General features: G+C 45.3%; 1 protein-coding gene across 1 annotated transcript; it reads right to left on the bottom strand.

The window, feature by feature from the left end:
* Positions 1 to 6,395: 6,395 nt before the first annotated feature.
* On the bottom strand, positions 6,396 to 9,358 carry LOC125524560 (G-type lectin S-receptor-like serine/threonine-protein kinase LECRK4). The gene has a single exon (XM_048689595.1). It carries the CDS (start codon positions 9,245 to 9,247, stop codon positions 6,503 to 6,505), a length of 2,745 nt encoding a protein of 914 aa, XP_048545552.1. The 5' UTR covers positions 9,248 to 9,358; the 3' UTR covers positions 6,396 to 6,502.
* Between the last annotated feature and the right edge of the window lie 8,284 nt (positions 9,359 to 17,642).

Below are 17,642 nucleotides of genomic sequence, written 5' to 3'. Positions count from 1 at the left end.
GCATTCAGAGCTTGGGCATCCAAAAATAAAAAGCGCATGACAACCTCTGCTTCCCTCTGCAAAGGGCCTATCTTTTACTTTTCAATATTTACTTTTATGCAAGAGTCAATAGTATGCATTCTCATTTCAACCTCAATTATCCTCTAGTTAGCAAGCATCATGTCGTGGGGAAAGATCTAGGCACATATGATCAGTCAAATATATTTGATCATGATCTATTATTGTTGATAATTATCTCTATGATAAATGAGTTGGGGGCGAAACATTAAGGCCCTATCTTTCTCTGTGTTCGATGGATGCCATTTGTTCTAACAATATGCTTTGAGTACTAGCAATCATGGAAGACTATATGATGATTGAGTATGTGGAGCTCTTACTTAGACTCTGTTGTATAAGTTGAATTGCAATTGTTTGGTGACTAAGAATATAGGTTGTTGAGTTTCAAGAGATTTCATTGTTTGAACCTCAACATGTGAATTGGTTGCTACTTTATCATGATGAGTTTTATGAGAAAGAATTGGTGTAATGATGCTACGAAAATTTATTGAAACTATCATTGATCAAACTTATGCACTTTGCTAGCATTCAAACTTCATAAATTATTTCTCTTATCATTTACCTACTCGACGACGAGTAGGAACTAAGCTTGGGGATGCTGATACATCTCCAACGTATCTATAATTTATTAAGTATTTCATGCCATGTTTACAACAATTTTATATCGTTTTGGTATGATTTGAATGGAACTAACCCGGACTGACGTTGTTTTCAGCTGAACTACCGTGGTGTTGTTTTTTGTGCAGAAATAAAAGTTCTCCAAATGCAACGAAACTTTTTGACGATTTCTTGGGCATAAAAGAGGCACTAGAAACTTCGTGGGAGGACTATAAGGTGAAGGAGGTGAGCACAAGACACCTGGGCACGCCAGGAGGCCCAGGCGCTCCCAGGTGGGTTGTGCTCACCTCGAGGCCCATCTTCGCCTGATTCCAACGCCAAAAAAACCTATAAATACAGAAACCCCCAGAAATAACCCTAGATCGGAAGTTCCGCTACCGCAAGCCTCTATAGTCACGAAGAACCAATCTAGACCCCGTTCCGGCACCCTGCCGGAGGGGAAAATCATCACCGGTGGCCATCTTCATCATCCCGGTGGCCACCATGATGAGGAGGGAGTAGTCCACCCTCGGGGCTGAGGGTTTGTACCAGTAGCTATGTGTTTAATCTCTCTCTCTCTCTCTTGTGTTCTTGAGATGTCACAATCTTGATGTATCACGGGCTTTGTTAATACAGTTCGATCATATGGTGTTTTCACCTCTCTATCTTGTTGTGAATTGAGTTTTCCCTTTGAGATTTCGTTCTTATTGGATTTAATACATTTATGGATTTGAGAACACTTTATGTATGTCTTGCTATGAATACCAGTGGTGACAATGGGGTATCATATTGATTCACTTGATATATGTTTTGGCACTCAACTCGCGGATTCCCGAGGTGACATTGGTGTTATCTATACATAGGGGTTGATGCACGCTCTTGTCTTTATTTCTCCAGTAGAAATCTTGGGGCACTCTTTGAGGTTCTTGTGTTGGATTGAGTATTATGAATCTGAAATTATTTGGTGTTATCTTAGTACGAACTCTTGATAGATCAATTGGAAAGGATAACTTGGTGTTATTTTAGTGTGAACTCTTGATAGATCGATTGGGAAGGGTAACTTGGTGTTGTTTTAGTATGAACTCTTGGATAGATCGATCGGAAAGAATAACTTCGAGGTGGTTTCGTATCCTACCAACAATTTATTCTTATGTTCTCCGCTAGATAGGAACTTTGGAGTGATTCTTCATCGCACATTGAGGGATGATTATATGATCCAATTAGATTAGCATTGTTGAGAGATTGCACTAACGAAAATACGGACCCTGGGCCTTATTTTCAAGCATTGCAATACCGTTTGTGCTCACTTTTGTTACTTGCTACCTTGCTGTTTTTTATTCTTCTTATTACAAAAATCAATATTTACTATTATTACTATGCTTGTATCACCATCTCTTCGTCGAACTAGTGCACCTATACAAATTACCATTGTATTTGATGTGTTGGGGACACAAAAGACTTTTTGTTATTTGGTTGCAGGATTGTTTGAGAAAGCCATCTTCATCCTACGCCTCCCACGAATTGATAAACTTTAAGTCATCCACCTGAGGGAAATTTGCTATTGTCCTACAAAACTCTGCGCTTGGAGGCCCAACACGAGTCTACAAAAACAAGTTGTGTAGTAGACATCAGTACCCGCGAGTAAAATTAACCATGTTTGCAAAGCATCAGTTTGAACAACTCATAGTCATAAACAACAACATACAATTGTAACCTATAAACAACAACAGATTATAACAACATCACATACTTTAAAAAAAACACATCATAAATAACAATATATTTAATAAACAACATCAATTTCTCGTAAACAAGAACACATCAAAACACCATGACATAGTCATACATTTTGAGTTCACAAATTCATGACAAAAGTGTAGAGATAATTTGAGTTCATATAGATTTTATATGGGTACATGGGTATGTGGGTATGGGTTATATGATCCCATAGTCGTACCCACTCTACCCCATGAGTTTAACATTTCTCTTTTATATACCCATGGATAATTTTTTGTACCATACCCTTACCCGTAGGGTATGTGGGTAATGGGTACCCATTGCCATTCCTAAGCGAGCTACAGGCATCGGCACATGCTCCCTTTTTTTGTTTTTTTCTTTGGTGGTGCGTTTTTCATCAATTTCATTTTGTTTTTTATTTTTTGCTTTATTTCCAGTTTATTCTTTCCCCTTTTTGGCCTATTTATTTAACCATTTCTTCCTTTTTTAATTAGTAAAAGCACGTTTTTCTTGTGGGTATATGAACCAAATACATGATGAGCTTTTTCACGCGCATGATAAACATTTTTCCAATAGAGAGTGAACATTTTTTTTAAACATACAATGAATTTTTTTTGTAATACATGATGAACCTTATTAAATACATGGTGACCATTTTGCAATGCATATGAACATTTTTAAAAATACATGATGTGCATTTTTTAGTGTTGATGTAAAATTTAAAACAATTCATGTATATTTTTAAAAAAATCATGCATTTTTTAAAGGGTAACATTAAAAAATAATTAAAATTGTTCCTGTAAATTTTCATGTAATCGAAAAAATTCTTTTAAAATCATGTTTTTTATGTAAAACAGAAGAAAACCGGAAAAGGGAAGAAAAACTAAAATGGCTATTTTTTTACAAAATCTTGCTGGAAAAAGCCATATGAGAGGTCCGCGTGCCCATATGACGCCAGCGCGAGTGCGCTACTACCTCGAGTACTCTTCTCAAAGAAAAAAAAAATACTACCTCGAGTACTACTCGTTTCTCAAAAAGAGATGGTGAACCAACCTCGAGTGCGCATCGCTCGCCAACTGTTTGACATCAGGCCTTGGCCTTGGCAGCGAAACCGTGCCAATCACGCGGGATCCCACGACCGTCTACGGCGCGCCTCCTCCTTCACCGGCCGCATTCATCGGCTCATGCCGCCTGGGACAGCATGTGGTGCTGCATTTCCGCAGGGCGAGCCACAGCAGTTAAGCGCACGCCATGTGTTCGACGGAATGTCTGGGCGTCAGGAGGTGGTCACCAGCAGTGTTCTGCACGTCGCCGATGACCACACACTTACCAGGTGACCGAGGACTCGAGGAAGTTCTTCATCAGCTGTTTGATTCCTATGGCGTGAATGAGATGTGTGTGCTGCATAGAATCACTGGTGCAGACTCCTTTGTGGAGTTCCAGTCATGGTGAAGGGCAGCCCAAGGACGAAGTCGAAGTGCGCTACATGTCCGGTGCATTTATGATGGCTGCTGCTGCCTTTACATCTAGTATCGATCGTCGTCATTGCTCCGACGCCTCAGCAACAACTCCACGAGGCCAGTCACCTCAGAACTGGATGTCAAGGAGGAATCCGAGCTGGCCCATGTCGGAGGTTCGTCAATTTTCCCGGAGTTGGGCGTGGATTCTACTGGAAACTTTTTGGTTGAAGTTTTTCGCTAGGACATGGTGTCAGACATGAGGTTGCTGACAATGTGCTCGCTTATGCTTGTGGCTTGCCACTATTCTTAGAGCTGGCTGGGGACTCTGCTGATGCGGTGTCTGGTGAAGTCTTCTCAGGGGCGTGGTGTGGAATGACGAGTTTGCTGATCACATGTTAACTCATGTTGGCAGCTTGTCACTATTCTTGAGATGGATATGCATAGTCACCAGGAGCTTGTAGAAGGTGTTCTACCGGCGAGGAACGGCGGCGCTCTGATGTGTGGGTGCTAGGGGCTTGAGCATCGCGTCCTTGTTCATCTTGCGATCCATGTCGGAGGTTCATCAATTTTCCCGGAGTTGGGCGTGGATTCTACTGGAAAAGTTTTGGTTGAAGTTTTTCTCTAGGACATGGTGTCAGACATGAGCCCTGGTTGCTGGCAATGTGCTCTTATGGTTGTGGCTTGCCACTTTTCTTAAGAGCTGGCTGGGGATTCTGCCGATGCGGTGTCTGGTGAAGTCTTCTCAAGGGCGTGGTGTGGAATGACGGTTTTGCTGATCACGTGCTAACTCATGGCAGCTTGTCATTATTCCTGGAGATGAATGTGCGTAGTCACCAGGCGCTTATGGTTGTGGCAGGTGTTCAAAAGACCAATTACTTTAGTCATCGATCATGGCCTATGTGGGGCTGAATTTGTATTCCATTCAATGTCATCAGAAGATGCAAAGCTTCAACAGTTATTGCTAAGAGAAATGCCAGATGATGTCATTTGGTGGAACCTGTGGTTAATTTATGGAGGCCAGAATTTTGAAAGGACTCTAAGCTATGCTTACCCTTGACCCAAGAACTTGAGATTCCCTCAGCAGCATGGCCCAATAGCGCTACTCTGGGATCCTGGTATTAACAGACTTGTCTGTACATATTGGTTTCAGTGCTTTTATATACAAGTATGCAACTGCTTGACCTATGCTCTATCGTGGCGGCCAAGTCCACATATGGTCCTGCATAGAAGGACATCATGCTATGCAAATCCGGTTATATATTCCTTGTTCATAACAGTTTAATAGAAGGGGCCACTACTGCTAATGAATTGGAGCAAACACTATTGCTTCTATTTTGACACTACCAGCTTGTTCAGGGCCATAGAATCACTTGGGACTGGGGAACAACAACATGGCTAACAACGGCGACGAGACATTATATGCTCTGGCTCTGTGGTATGCTTGCCTAAACCACTTTAATGCACTTATAGTTGAATCAAATGGCAAGTCTTCCTACTAGTTTTGTCATTCATTTGGGATAATTTGTCTTCTGTTGTTCTAATGATAGAGGATTTTTATGAAGCTTCGTTCTGTTCCAGCCTTCCAGGTTTTGCAATATATCAGTTTCTATAAACAAATGGCCCAACTAAAAGAAACTTTTGAAGTGGATAAATCGTACCAAACTTTGAGGTATATCTTTTGGTAAATTTATACACTCGGCATAGTAGGATTCAGTTTGTATAAGCCAAAAGAGCTTTTCTGACTTCTTACAGGAGAAGGTAGGTAACATTTTGTTCAATTGAGACACATTAACTACTGGGTGTAGAGGTGCCAGCTTTTAGGCTACCTTAATCTTGCCGTTAGTGCTTTTGGATGTAATACAATATCCACACATTAAAATTTTGAAGTTCTGACAAGAGTACAGAAAGGATGACTAAATCTTTCAACTGCATTCATTTGGGCCTTGTTTAAATTATGACCTTTTTTTACAAGGACCGAAGTTATATTCAGTCAGTCCTTGATAGTTAAAATACTGCCTCCGTCCCAAATCAATTGTTGCTCAAATGGATGTATCCAGCACCGAAATAAGTCTAGATATATCCATTTGAGTGACAATTAATATGGGCCGGAGGGAGTGGTAAACTTGGAAGATAATGGGTAATCAGTTTATAGAGTACGGAGAGTATCTATACTCATTGTAAATGCTATAGCTTTTTTTGGAACAACATAAGTACAACTCCAGCCTCTACACGTTAACTTTATACTTGGAAAGGGGAACTTTTATTGATCTACTGGACTCTGCACTGAGATACTCCCTCTGTCCGAAAAAGCTTGTCCCTCAAATGGATGTATCTAGCACCAAGTTAGTGCAAGATACATCCATTTGAGGGATAGTGCAAGATACATCCATTTGAGGGACAAGCTTTTTTGGACGGAAGGAGTACATAGTATAGTTGTACTTATCCCATTTGCTAGAAGATGCCTACACATATGCAATGTGATTGTTGTGCTGTACTGCTGTTTCAAGGAATGGACACTTCACCAACTAAATATACAGTAGCAAACAATTAACGTGGCGTGTTGAGCAATGGAAAGAATAAAAGAAACTTATTTCAACTCTGTAGCATATGAGACTTAGCAAAGGTGAGCGTGCTAGATACTACAAGATGAATCACTCCACCTGAAGAGGAGTAAGAGGAGTATCACTTGACAGCGAAGCACTCCGGTCAACTGAAGAGATTAAGGGTGGTGAATCTGTGGAGCTTGGAGGATCAGGTAGGAGGCCGACCTCAACCACACCCTCCAACATCTGCACAACCTGGTGCATTGTTGGTCGCAGCAAAGGATTCGGCTCAATGCACCAGAACGCCACACGCGAGAATCTCTCCACTCTGACCAAGTCCTCCATGGCGTCGTCGTCACCATGCAACAACACCTCAATCCTTCCATGACAGACCAACTGACCGGCCCACCAGAATAGCGTGACCGAGTCATCACCATCCTGCCCGGTCACCGGATCCTGGCACTTCCGGCAGCATATCATCTCCAGTAGCACAACACCGAAGCTGTAAACATCAACTTTGGTATCGATGCGCCTATCATTTTGGAACCACTCAGGGGCAATATAGCCCCTTGTACCTCTGATATTGGTCACTGTGGTGTGCATCTGCTGGTTGTTGAGAAGCTCGGCGATCCCAAAGTCAGTTATCTTTGGATTGCTCTTGCCATCTAGAAGTATATTGTCGGGCTTGATGTCGCAATGAATGATCGGATAATCACAGCCTTCATGTAAATACTCTAGCCCTTTGGCAATCCCAATTGCTGCCTCTACACGCCATGTCCACAACGGCCGTTGAGGCTGGAAGAGGAAGCTTCGAAGGGAGCCACCTGGCATGAACTCGAACACAAGCATCCTTTGCTCCCGCTCCTTGCAGTAACCAACCATGCGGACTAGATTCCGATGATGAATCCTGCCGATGGACTGCACCTCATTCGCGAACTCCCTCTCGCTGTACTCGTTGGAGTTGATGAGCTTCTTCACTGCTACATCAGAGGTGTGTGGCGACATTATCACCCCATGGTAGACCTCTCCAAAGCCTCCTTTGCCCAACAACTTGTGAAAGCCATTGGTGGCTTTGTAAAGCTCCTTCCCGGTGAAAACCCTCAGGAAATCATGGTTAGTGTTCTTCTTCCGAAGGCAACACTGTAGCATGAGACTACTTGCTGCAGCCAGCATCAATAGCACCGAGCAAATCAGCAGTAAATAAGGCAATGGTCTTCTCGGTGATGTCGGCATCGGGAGGCTGCTTGTCCGCACCTTGATCGATGCCTTCATGTTGAGGCTTCCCTCCTGCCATCCTGCGCCCGCCAATAATGCCATTTTGTGACAAACTTTTCCATCGAACAGAGTGGCGGTGCAGAAGCAGTCTCGCAAGCATGAGTTGTCGCACTGCTCCTCTGTGGTGTACGAATACCCTCTGTATGATGACAGCGACCAAGTGGTGTTTGGCAATTTAACAAGACTGAATTCGGAGGGCCGGTTCTTCCCATCGCAGCTCTGTGGCACGAACACTGGTGTGCAGCCTCTGTACTTGAGCCTAGGATCGATGAAGGAGTAACCACTTGGGCACTCACAATCGAGCTTGTTGTTAGGACCATAAACACAGTACGAGTTGGGGCCGCACATTCCTTCCCAGCCTGTAGTGCTGCTGTTGCAACCATTGCTTGGGAACAGCCCAAAGATCGTCCATGGCACGTTGCGCCTTCCGGTGGCATTCTTCTGCTGGATGTAGACACGAACAATGCCATCCGGATCAAGCGTTGCATGCTGGTAGTAACTAACGGCGGAGTTCGGCACGGGAGGTGTCAGATCGTGCATCGTGCCATCCTTGATCTGGTAGTGGAGGTGACCCGGCGAGTCGAAGAAAAGGGTGGTGTTGCCGTCCTGGGTTTGCCCGGGCTGGTCGGTGCCGGTGCGCCAGTATGAATTGTACGAGTCCATGTTGTCACCGGCGAGGTTCATGAGGTACAAGACGATATTGCCGTCAGCCTGCACATACAAGCTGAAGCGGCCAGCGGAGAAGTCCGTGTCCGATTGCTTAGACTGAAGTTTTGCTCCGGAGGCCATTGTCTGACCCGGGAGGAGCGTGTCGGTCGGGTGCCCAAAGGTCTCCCAGACGACGGCGCTCCCCCCGATGGCGATGAACTGGAGGTTGCCCGAGTCCTGTAGCGTCAGGACGTTCCCAGACTGGCCAGGGCTCGGGTTCGTCCAGATGTTGCCGCCGGTGGTGGAGTCTGTGAGCAAGAGCTCACCATGGGGGGTGATGCTGAACACGGCCTGCCCCGTGGCCATGATTGCCGAGTCTGAGATCGGGTCTTTCGCGTACCACACCACCTTCTTCTGCCTGGGGTCGGCTGCCAGGTCAAGGTTGAGGTTGAACCAGACGGCGAGGAGGAAGTGACTGGGGTCATAGTCGAGGGCACGGAAGCCGAAGGCGAAGTCACCGGAGGGGCAGGTGATGTACTGAGGGGGCCTGAGAGACGATCCGGCCGTGAGGTTGTCCGCTACGACTACAAGCAGATGCGGCCGGTGCATCAATAGGACAATTAGCAATGGAGCAAGGTGCAGGCCAGAAGAGGGCGATGTGCCTAAGGGCTTCATTTGTCGTGTGGAGCTGTGGTCTGTGGAGGTAATAGCCGAGCAAGGTTGTTCTTTATACTGCCTGCAATCAGCGTCAGTGGTCAGTCCCTGATCGAAGAATTCCTCCGGCCGGCCGTTTTGTCTCTTGCAGACGGTCGAGGCCAAGGCACCCAATCTAGAACCAAAGGCACCGGCGGCGGTGAAGATATAATTATCTGCTTGGTTGGTTGTCATGCATGACTCCTGAGACGTTGCTGCCTTGCTGGACACCAGCATCTGGACTACTAACTGTGTACATAGTTTTGACTGTCGAATGGTTCCTTTCAGATTCAAGATCGGTCGTCGTTTGCTCGATCAAATGCCCCGCAAAGGGTGCCCGACCCTTGCTTAGACAGCTGTTATTTTGTGGTTTGGTTAGTGTCATAGTGTGTACCCAATACTTTTCAGTGACAGTGAATTTCGCTTTGTTTTCCTTGGTCTAACAAAAAGTGCAGGCCATTTTCTCAGTTCATTTATTTGTAGGTATAGTGTTATGGCCGGCGGCCCACCGGGCATTAGTATTAGGGGCTTGGCCCACAAGTTATTTTAGGCAAGTTATCTTAGGCTAAAGTTATAAATACTCGTGTAAGACATCGTTTGAGATCAAGCAATAAGAAGATTATCTCTATTGCCCGGCTCCCAGAGGAGCCGGAACCCTAGCCGCCCCCTGCCTCTTGCGCCGCCGCCGCCATCCTCGTCTCCCGCGACGGCGCCCAGCCGCCGGCGCGGCCACTCATCGCCACGCCCAGCCCCCTCCTTCCCCTACTGCCTACGGCCAAGACCGGGCAGAACCCTAGCCCCTAACACCTTGGTATCAGGTACCCGGGTTTCGACCATGTCTTCATGGCCTCCAAACCCGCCACCACCGCAGCCGCTGCTGCCCAACGCCTCCCCCACCGCCGCTGCCACCGATTCCACCAACGCCGCCGCTGCGTCGCTGGGCGCCACGGCCTCCCTCTCGGCGCCGATCTCCCCCGCACCCGGCACCACGCCGGGCCAGGGCCAGCCGCAAATCCCCATCCAGCAACCACCGCCGCGCCTCCCCCAGCGCCGCCGCAGTTCACACCGGAGGCCATGGCCGGCGTGCTCAATGACCTGGTCGTCGCGGTCCAGGGCATCCGCCTCTACTTGGCGAGCCCGTACGGGCCGCCTCCACCGCTTCATCCGGCCGCGCCCGCGGGCCAGCAGGCGCTGCCGTGGTACTCGGTACCGGCGGCTACCCGGCGCTTCCCCCACCGGCAGCTTCGACGCCGCCTTGGCCGCAGTGGCTGACGCCGTTCGCGGCCCCCTGGCCGCTACAGCAGATGCCGCAGGTGGCGGCCGCCGGACCGCTGTAGCCATTCTCCGTGCCGGCTTGCACTGGGCTGCCGCTGCTGCCATTCCAGGCGGGACACCCCGGCGGGACCACGCCGGCCGCGGCCCCTCTGTGGTACTTGCAGCCACCCTCCCCCGCGGCCACCGACGCCCCCGTCCACCCCCCGCCGCCGACGCTACAACCATCGACGCCGCCCCTGCCTAGCTCGGGGGCACCCTCGCCAACCGGCCTCCCGATTCATCAGGTCCGGTTCCCGGCCTCCCCGTCGCCACTTCCAGCGTGGGCGGCTGGGTCTTCACCTTCGTCGGTCTACACCACAGCCCCCGAACAGCCAACTCCGTTCCCGCAGTTCGGGGGGCCATCTGGTTCCGCTGGTCCCTACCCGGAGTACTCCGACTAGGCGCCACCCGCCTCGCTGCTCCGCTCCTCCGAGCCAGTTCGACACGGCGCTCCGGCACAGACACCGCCGCGGTTTGCCAAGCTCGACTTCGCCACCTATGACGGCACGGAGGACCCCCTCAACTGGCTCAATCAGTGCGACCAGTTCTTTCGCGGGCAGCGCACCCTCGCATCGGAGCGTACCTGGCTCGCCTCGTACCACCTCCGCGGCGCGGCACAGACCTGGTATTACGCCCTCAAGCAGGACGAGGGCGCCATGCCCCCTTGGGAGCGCTTCCGCGAGCTCTGCCTCCTTCGCTTTGGGCCTCCGGTGCGCGGGAACCGATTAGCGGAGCTCGGCCGCCTTCCCTTCACCTCCACGGTGCAGGACTTCGCCGACCGTTTCCAGGCCCTGGCGTGCCATGCGTCGGGCGTAACGGCGCAGCAGCGGGCCGACCTCTTCGTCGGTGGACTTCCGGATCACATTCGCGTCGACGTGGAGCTTCGCGGACCCCAGGATCTCCAGTCGGCCATGTACTATGCCCGCGCGTTTGAGCACCGCGCGGTGGCCATCCAGCAGGACTCACCGTCCCGGACCGCTGGGTCGCTACCCGGGCCGGATTCCACGCAGGGTCGTCCTACGCAGGCTTCTGCGGCACCCCTCGCCGCGACCGCGGGACGCCCGTTCCGCCGGCTCACCTCAGCCGAGCTCCTCGAGCGTCGCCGTCAAGGGTTGTGCTTCAACTGCGACGAGCCCTACACGCCCGGCCATGCCTGCCCGCGACTCTTCTACCTGGAGGTTGCAGACTACATTTCGGAGGACGCCGTCGCCGCCGACCTGACCGCCCCGGCTGTCGAGAAGGTGTTTGACGCTGGTTGATCACCTCAAGGAGTTCCACAAGCGCTTCCCCACCTTACAGCTCGAGGACGAGCTGTTTGTGCAGGCGGGGAGAAGTGTTATGGCCGGCGGCCCACCGGGCATTAGTATTAGGGGCTTGGCCCACAAGTTATCTTAGGCAAGTTATCTTAGGCTAAAGTTATAAATACTCGTGTAAGACATCGTTTGAGATCAAGCAATAAGAAGATTATCTCTATTGCCCAGCTCCCAGAGGAGCCGGAACCCTAGCCGCCCCCTGCCTCTTGCGCCGCCGCCGCCATCCTCCTCTCCCGCGACGGCGCCCAGCCGCCGGCGCGGCCACTCATCGCCACGCCCAGCCCCCTCCTTCCCCTACTGCCTACGGCCAAGACCGGGCAGAACCCTAGCCCCTAGACATATATATAGTACCGCATAGTAGGTCTGTTCCTTGATTCAGCCAAAGCGGTACGTCCTATGATGTGACAAGGGTTTTGCAAAAATGGTAGCACAATAAACAAAGGATAATAATGGTAAAACTAGACGGCAGATAAATGAGTCTGAATTTTAACCTCAATTTGCATCTTTCCTGTTTTTTGATTGGCTGCCTGCACATAATCCGTAATACTGCTTTGATTGGATCGCTAAGTAAATCTGTCTAGTATCGGAAATTAAGGCTCAGATTTTTCTGGTATTGATGTCATGAAGGGGCCGAAAAAGATGAAGACATTTCAGTGTGTCCCCTGTTCCCTGCTTATCTCTGATGGGCCAGATTGAACAACTTCTGCATGAAGGAGTCATTCTTGATGCAATAAATAAATAAATAGCACTGCTATGTCATTAGCACTATTTCCAAATCCGAACGTTTACATCAGCGTAAGTAGGCAGTTGAATGAAAACGAGGGGATGATACCAGAAACTAGTCTTGAACAGCAAAAGTACAGCTGGTGTGAAGCGTAATACTCCTTTTCACAGCGAAACTGTAGAATTCGTTGAGTCGAACGAAGCTGACCGCGGACTCCCTATACTGATAGGAAGGAGGGTTCAAGCCTTGAAGACAGTGATGGTCCAGCCCAACCAGGACGATGCACCTAGCTGGCAAGAACAAGAAGAGTATATAGGATCTGCCCCAAGAGAGGACTTTTAGAATCTGGGGCGTACATATAATTTTTAGAGCTCGGGGAAATACATGTTTGTAAGTTTTGAAAAAAAAATTATGCACAAAAACATGCAACTACAACATGGAAAGAAACTTACCCTAATAAATTTTGTTTCAAAATATAATTATTCTCAACCAAAATGGAACAAGTTGTGTAACTTGTATTGTAGTATTTTATATAATTTATCTGGATGCTACACTGAGATCTTTCTGTTACAAAATATAATTATTTGTAACCAAAATGGAAATCAGAAAATGAAACAAGCTATGTAACTTATTGTATTGTAGACTTTTATATAATTTATCTGGATGCTACACTGAAATATTTTTATTATTTCCTCAACTTTTGGGATTAAATCTTGGTGGGGTGGTGCTCTTTGGAATCCAGGTTCCACCTAAGATTCATGTTCTCTTATAAATGCTGGTTCATAACAAAATTCTAACCAGAGATAATCTTTTGAAGCGCCAAGCTGTTGATGATATATCCTGCCTTTTCGGTGGTGAGTCAGTAATTTCTCAGCACTTGTTTTTTGATTGTGTAGTTGCTAAACAAACAGTGCAATTTGTCACACATTATTTTCACGTTTATACCCTTGCATCTTTACAGAACACCAGCTGATATGCTGGCTGGAGAGTAAACGTTATGTTCTCTGTACTGCGCTCTGTGCTTCTGTGCTTCGGAGTCTGAGGAGTGTTTGGCACTAGATGAATGCGCTTCTTTGCTGCCTGCTATTACTGGACCTCCACCATGGGGCACTGCTTCGCATCTTCTGGCTTGATCCTCTCAGTGGAAGTCTGCGACAGAAATATCGGCACCAGCTGCTCCTGGACAACCCCAATTGGTTCTGTGTTGATTGAAGCTTGATTTGTAGCTAGTTGCTACCTTATATCCTAGTTAGTTGAAGGTCGTTTGCCTTGTGTTGGGCGGCGACTTCGGAATCTGCGCAACTAAAACTCTGGCTTGTCCTGAGCACTGAACCTATTAATACTCTTTTTCTTAAGGGAAACCTATTAATACTCATGTTTCATTGTCATTATTATGCAATGCACTGGGGTTCTGGCTCTTCTTTTTTCTTGCGGATTTGCTAATTCTCATCTACTCCCTCCGTTCCTAAATAATTGTCTTTCTAGACATTTCAAATGGCTACCACATACGGATGTATGTAGACATATTTTAGAATGTAGATTCACTCATTTTGCTCCGTATGTAGTCACTTGTTGAAATATCTAGAAAGACAGATATTTAGAAAAGGAGGGAGTACATGAGAATTAACAAAGTCTCATCAACAAAGGCTATATCTCGCCCCTGCACTCGCACTCTAGCGGACACAGGTCAGGCCAGGTAGCAGCGCCAGGTTGTAATTTTGTTTTTGGGTCAGCTGTTCGTCAGCTTTTTGGTAGTTGGTTTTTCTTTGTTCCCTTTTTTTATTTTCTACTTCTATTTTTCGTTTTTCCATTATTTATTTGTTCCGTTTTCCTCCTTTCCTTTTTCTTGTTCTTTACGTGTTTTTCATTTTGTTTCTAACTTTACTTTTAACTACATAAATATTTTTAAAATTTAGAACGTTTCCTGTAAAATGTGTTGAACACTTTGTATTTAAAAAATGAGCATGGTGTTTTTTTCAAAAATGTCAGTCGTGGTTTTTAAAAATGTTCATAGTGTATTTGAAAAGGGGCTAAAATGTATTCATCTTGTATTTTCAATTTTCATCGTGTTTTCAAAGAAGGTTAAGCATGCATTTAAAACATATGCATCCGATATTGGGTTTTAACTGTTCAAGGGTGCACGTAAAGAATGTTCATTGTGTTGAAAAAAACTATTTCGCGTATTAGAAAAACATCCTCTATATTTAAGACATTGTTCATAATATTTTTCAGAAATCAAAAGGTCGTGTATTTCAACAATGTTCATCTTATATAAAAAAGATACTCAATCATGCACTTAAACAAATCATCGTGTATTTTACAAAAAACGTGTTCAGGGTGTATTTGAAAAAAATCCATCATGTTTATTTTTCAAAAATCATTTTTTATAATGTCTTTTATTATTAATAAATTCATCATGTATCTTAAAAAACATTTATCATGGTTTATAAGAAATGTTCGTCATGTATTTGGAAATGCTCATTGTGTTTTCAAAAACCATTAATTTTTTTTGAAAAAATCTATCATGTAATTGAAAGAAGTACGCAGTCACCTTTTCATTCACATGAACTTTTTTTTAATTTGGACCACTTATGAAAAAATCTTTTCACACTTTTTTTAAGTACATCAATATATTTTCAAAACACGTGGACAATGTTTTAGGAAGTTGATGAACGTTTTAAAAATTAAGTTTTGATGTATATCTGACACATATCTTTGTATTTTACATGAAGGAATAGAGAAAAGATAAAAATTAAACGTGACGAAATGGAAGAGAACGTTGCACGCATGCTACACAAATCGCGTAGGCCCAGCCTCTGTTCTGTGCGTCCTAGGCGAGCGCTCCGCCCAGGCAACATTTAGCCCAATCCTAGTTTAGTCAATTGGTGTACGAACAACCAAATAAGAAGGTAAAGCTTCCTTGCCCTCAAGAATCCACCACCATCGAACTCGTCAGCTCAAACTGATCCACCCCATAATATATTTGCACCCACGACCAATTGGACTCGCCGCCGAGACAAGCGCTGAAAAACATACACGCTCCGTTTCACGTTGCCGCCGAGACAAAAAAACATGCTCGTCACCAAAATAAGCGTTGAGAAAATGTTCATGTTTTTTAAACAGTTCACAAATTTGAAAAACATTCGAGGATTTGGGAAATGATCACAAGTTTTAAAAAAAACACAGATTTCAGAAAAGAAGAAAGGGAAAAAAAAGAGGCCGGCCCACTTTGAGCGGGCACCCGGTTTTGGAAACCTTCTAGGTGGTTCCCTTAACCAACTCAAAAAAAAAGGTGGTTCCCTTAACCGGGTTTCCTCTATTTTTTTTATTTTTACTGGTTTTCTTTACTTTTCTAATTTCTTTTTTGTTTTTTGCTTATTTCTTTATTTTCTTTAAACACCTTTTTTGTATTCGTTTTTTTATAAATTCAGAATTTTCAAAAAAAGTTAAGGGTATGCTACAAAAAGTTTATCATGCATTATAAAATGTTTATCATATATTAGAAAATGTACAACATATACACAAATGTTCACTGTATTTAAAAAAATCATTGTATATTACACAAATGTTTCATGTTTGGTAAAAAGTGTTCAACGTATACTACAAAATGTTCAATGTGTATACGAAAATTGTTCAACATATATATTCATATATTTTCAAAAATAGTCATCGCATATGAGAAAAAGTTCATTACATAATACAAAAAAAATCATCGTATATTAAGAAAATGTTCAATGTGTATTACAAAATTTTCAACAGATGTTAGAAAATGTCCAATGCCTATTTTAAAAATGTTCAAAATTAAAACCGACCAAAAACCAGACCGATCTAATAAACCGGATTATATAGTATGTGCCAATATTAAGGATATCGCTTATCATTAGCGTCTTGGACAGCTGGGAATTAGAGATTAATCGGAAATAGGCCGATTAAACGATTTTATTGATTGACTATTAATCGGTCATTTTTTGCAAATCCCGGGTTCCCAACACTAAAATATGCTATATTCAACACCAGAAAATATTGTGCGTAAGTGTTACCTTGATTCCTAGCCTTTGAATCCTCGTATAATAACAAACAAAATAGGACAATAGTACATATTGCATAACAAGGTCGACAAAACACAAATAAGCATAGCTTTTGCAAACATAATGCTAGGAATAGGCCTGATTTACTCGTAGATTCCCGATAAATCGCTTGGCGATAAATCGGCCCAAATGATAAATGATGAAGATAAGGCATAATCTTATCGATCACCCCACAAGCAGTGATAAGTCGAACGATTAATCGTTGAATCGGAAGATTTTTTAAACAGTGGTATGTGCTGCCACAAAACTCAACACTACAGTAAACCAAGTAAACAACAAAGAGAAAACGAAATAAAAAATCGTTTGCGGGCAGAGTGGACCGGCCCAGCAGGTGCGCGCCCATGCAAAGGTCCCTCATTCGCAAGCGAGCGTCACATAGGAGGTCTCACTATTCCTAGACCTAGGCGGGGAAGAGCAACTAGTTGGCGAGCGCTCCTTTGGGAGTCTACCAATGATCACTTGGGGGTGGGCTCAGAGCGCGTTCTCAGCTACCGCCACGTGTCGCGCTCTAGGCGCTCCCTCTGGGTTTTGTTTTTTTTTTATTTCTCCGCACGCATTTTTGGCTTTTTAAACGGTTTTTTCGGGTTTTTCGACCTTTCGGTTTTTCACCGTCTTCCTTAGCTTTTGAACCAAAAAATTTTAAAATAAAATTGCGTGAAAAAACATATTTTTTCTTCCGTGAGAGGCACGTTCATGCCTCCCGGAAACAGAAAAAAAAACGTGTTTTCTGTGTTTTTTTCTTCTTTCGCGAGAGGCGCGGTTTTGTTTCCGCGAGAGGAACGGTTGTGCTTTCGCGAGAGGCACGGTCGTCCATCTCGAAAACGGAAAAAAAAACGTGTTTTCTGATTTTTTTTCTTCCAGGAAAGACACGTTGTGCTTTCGCGAGAGGTGGGGCCATTCCTCTTTCGGAAAGAAAAAAACGTGCTCCCGGTTCGATTTCTTCGTTCGGTTTTTTGTCTGTTTTTTTCTAAAAAAAGTTCGTCAAAACATATCAAAATGGTGTCTAGTTTTGAAGATCTCGATGCAATGAATCCAATGGTGAAAACGGTTCGAGATTTGGATATACGGTTTAAAAGATAAGACGTTTTGAATAAACGGATGCGTGAAAAAAGCAAAAACACTCAGGTCGCGAAGTGGTGGGAGTGATCTTTCAAAGGAGTACTTCTGAATTGGTGATTTCGCTATATATGGCT

The sequence above is a fragment of the Triticum urartu genome, chromosome 7, assembly GCF_003073215.2.
Source record: "Triticum urartu cultivar G1812 chromosome 7, Tu2.1, whole genome shotgun sequence".
NCBI lineage: Eukaryota > Viridiplantae > Streptophyta > Magnoliopsida > Poales > Poaceae > Triticum > Triticum urartu.
This window is presented reverse-complemented; position numbering and strand designations above follow the sequence as displayed.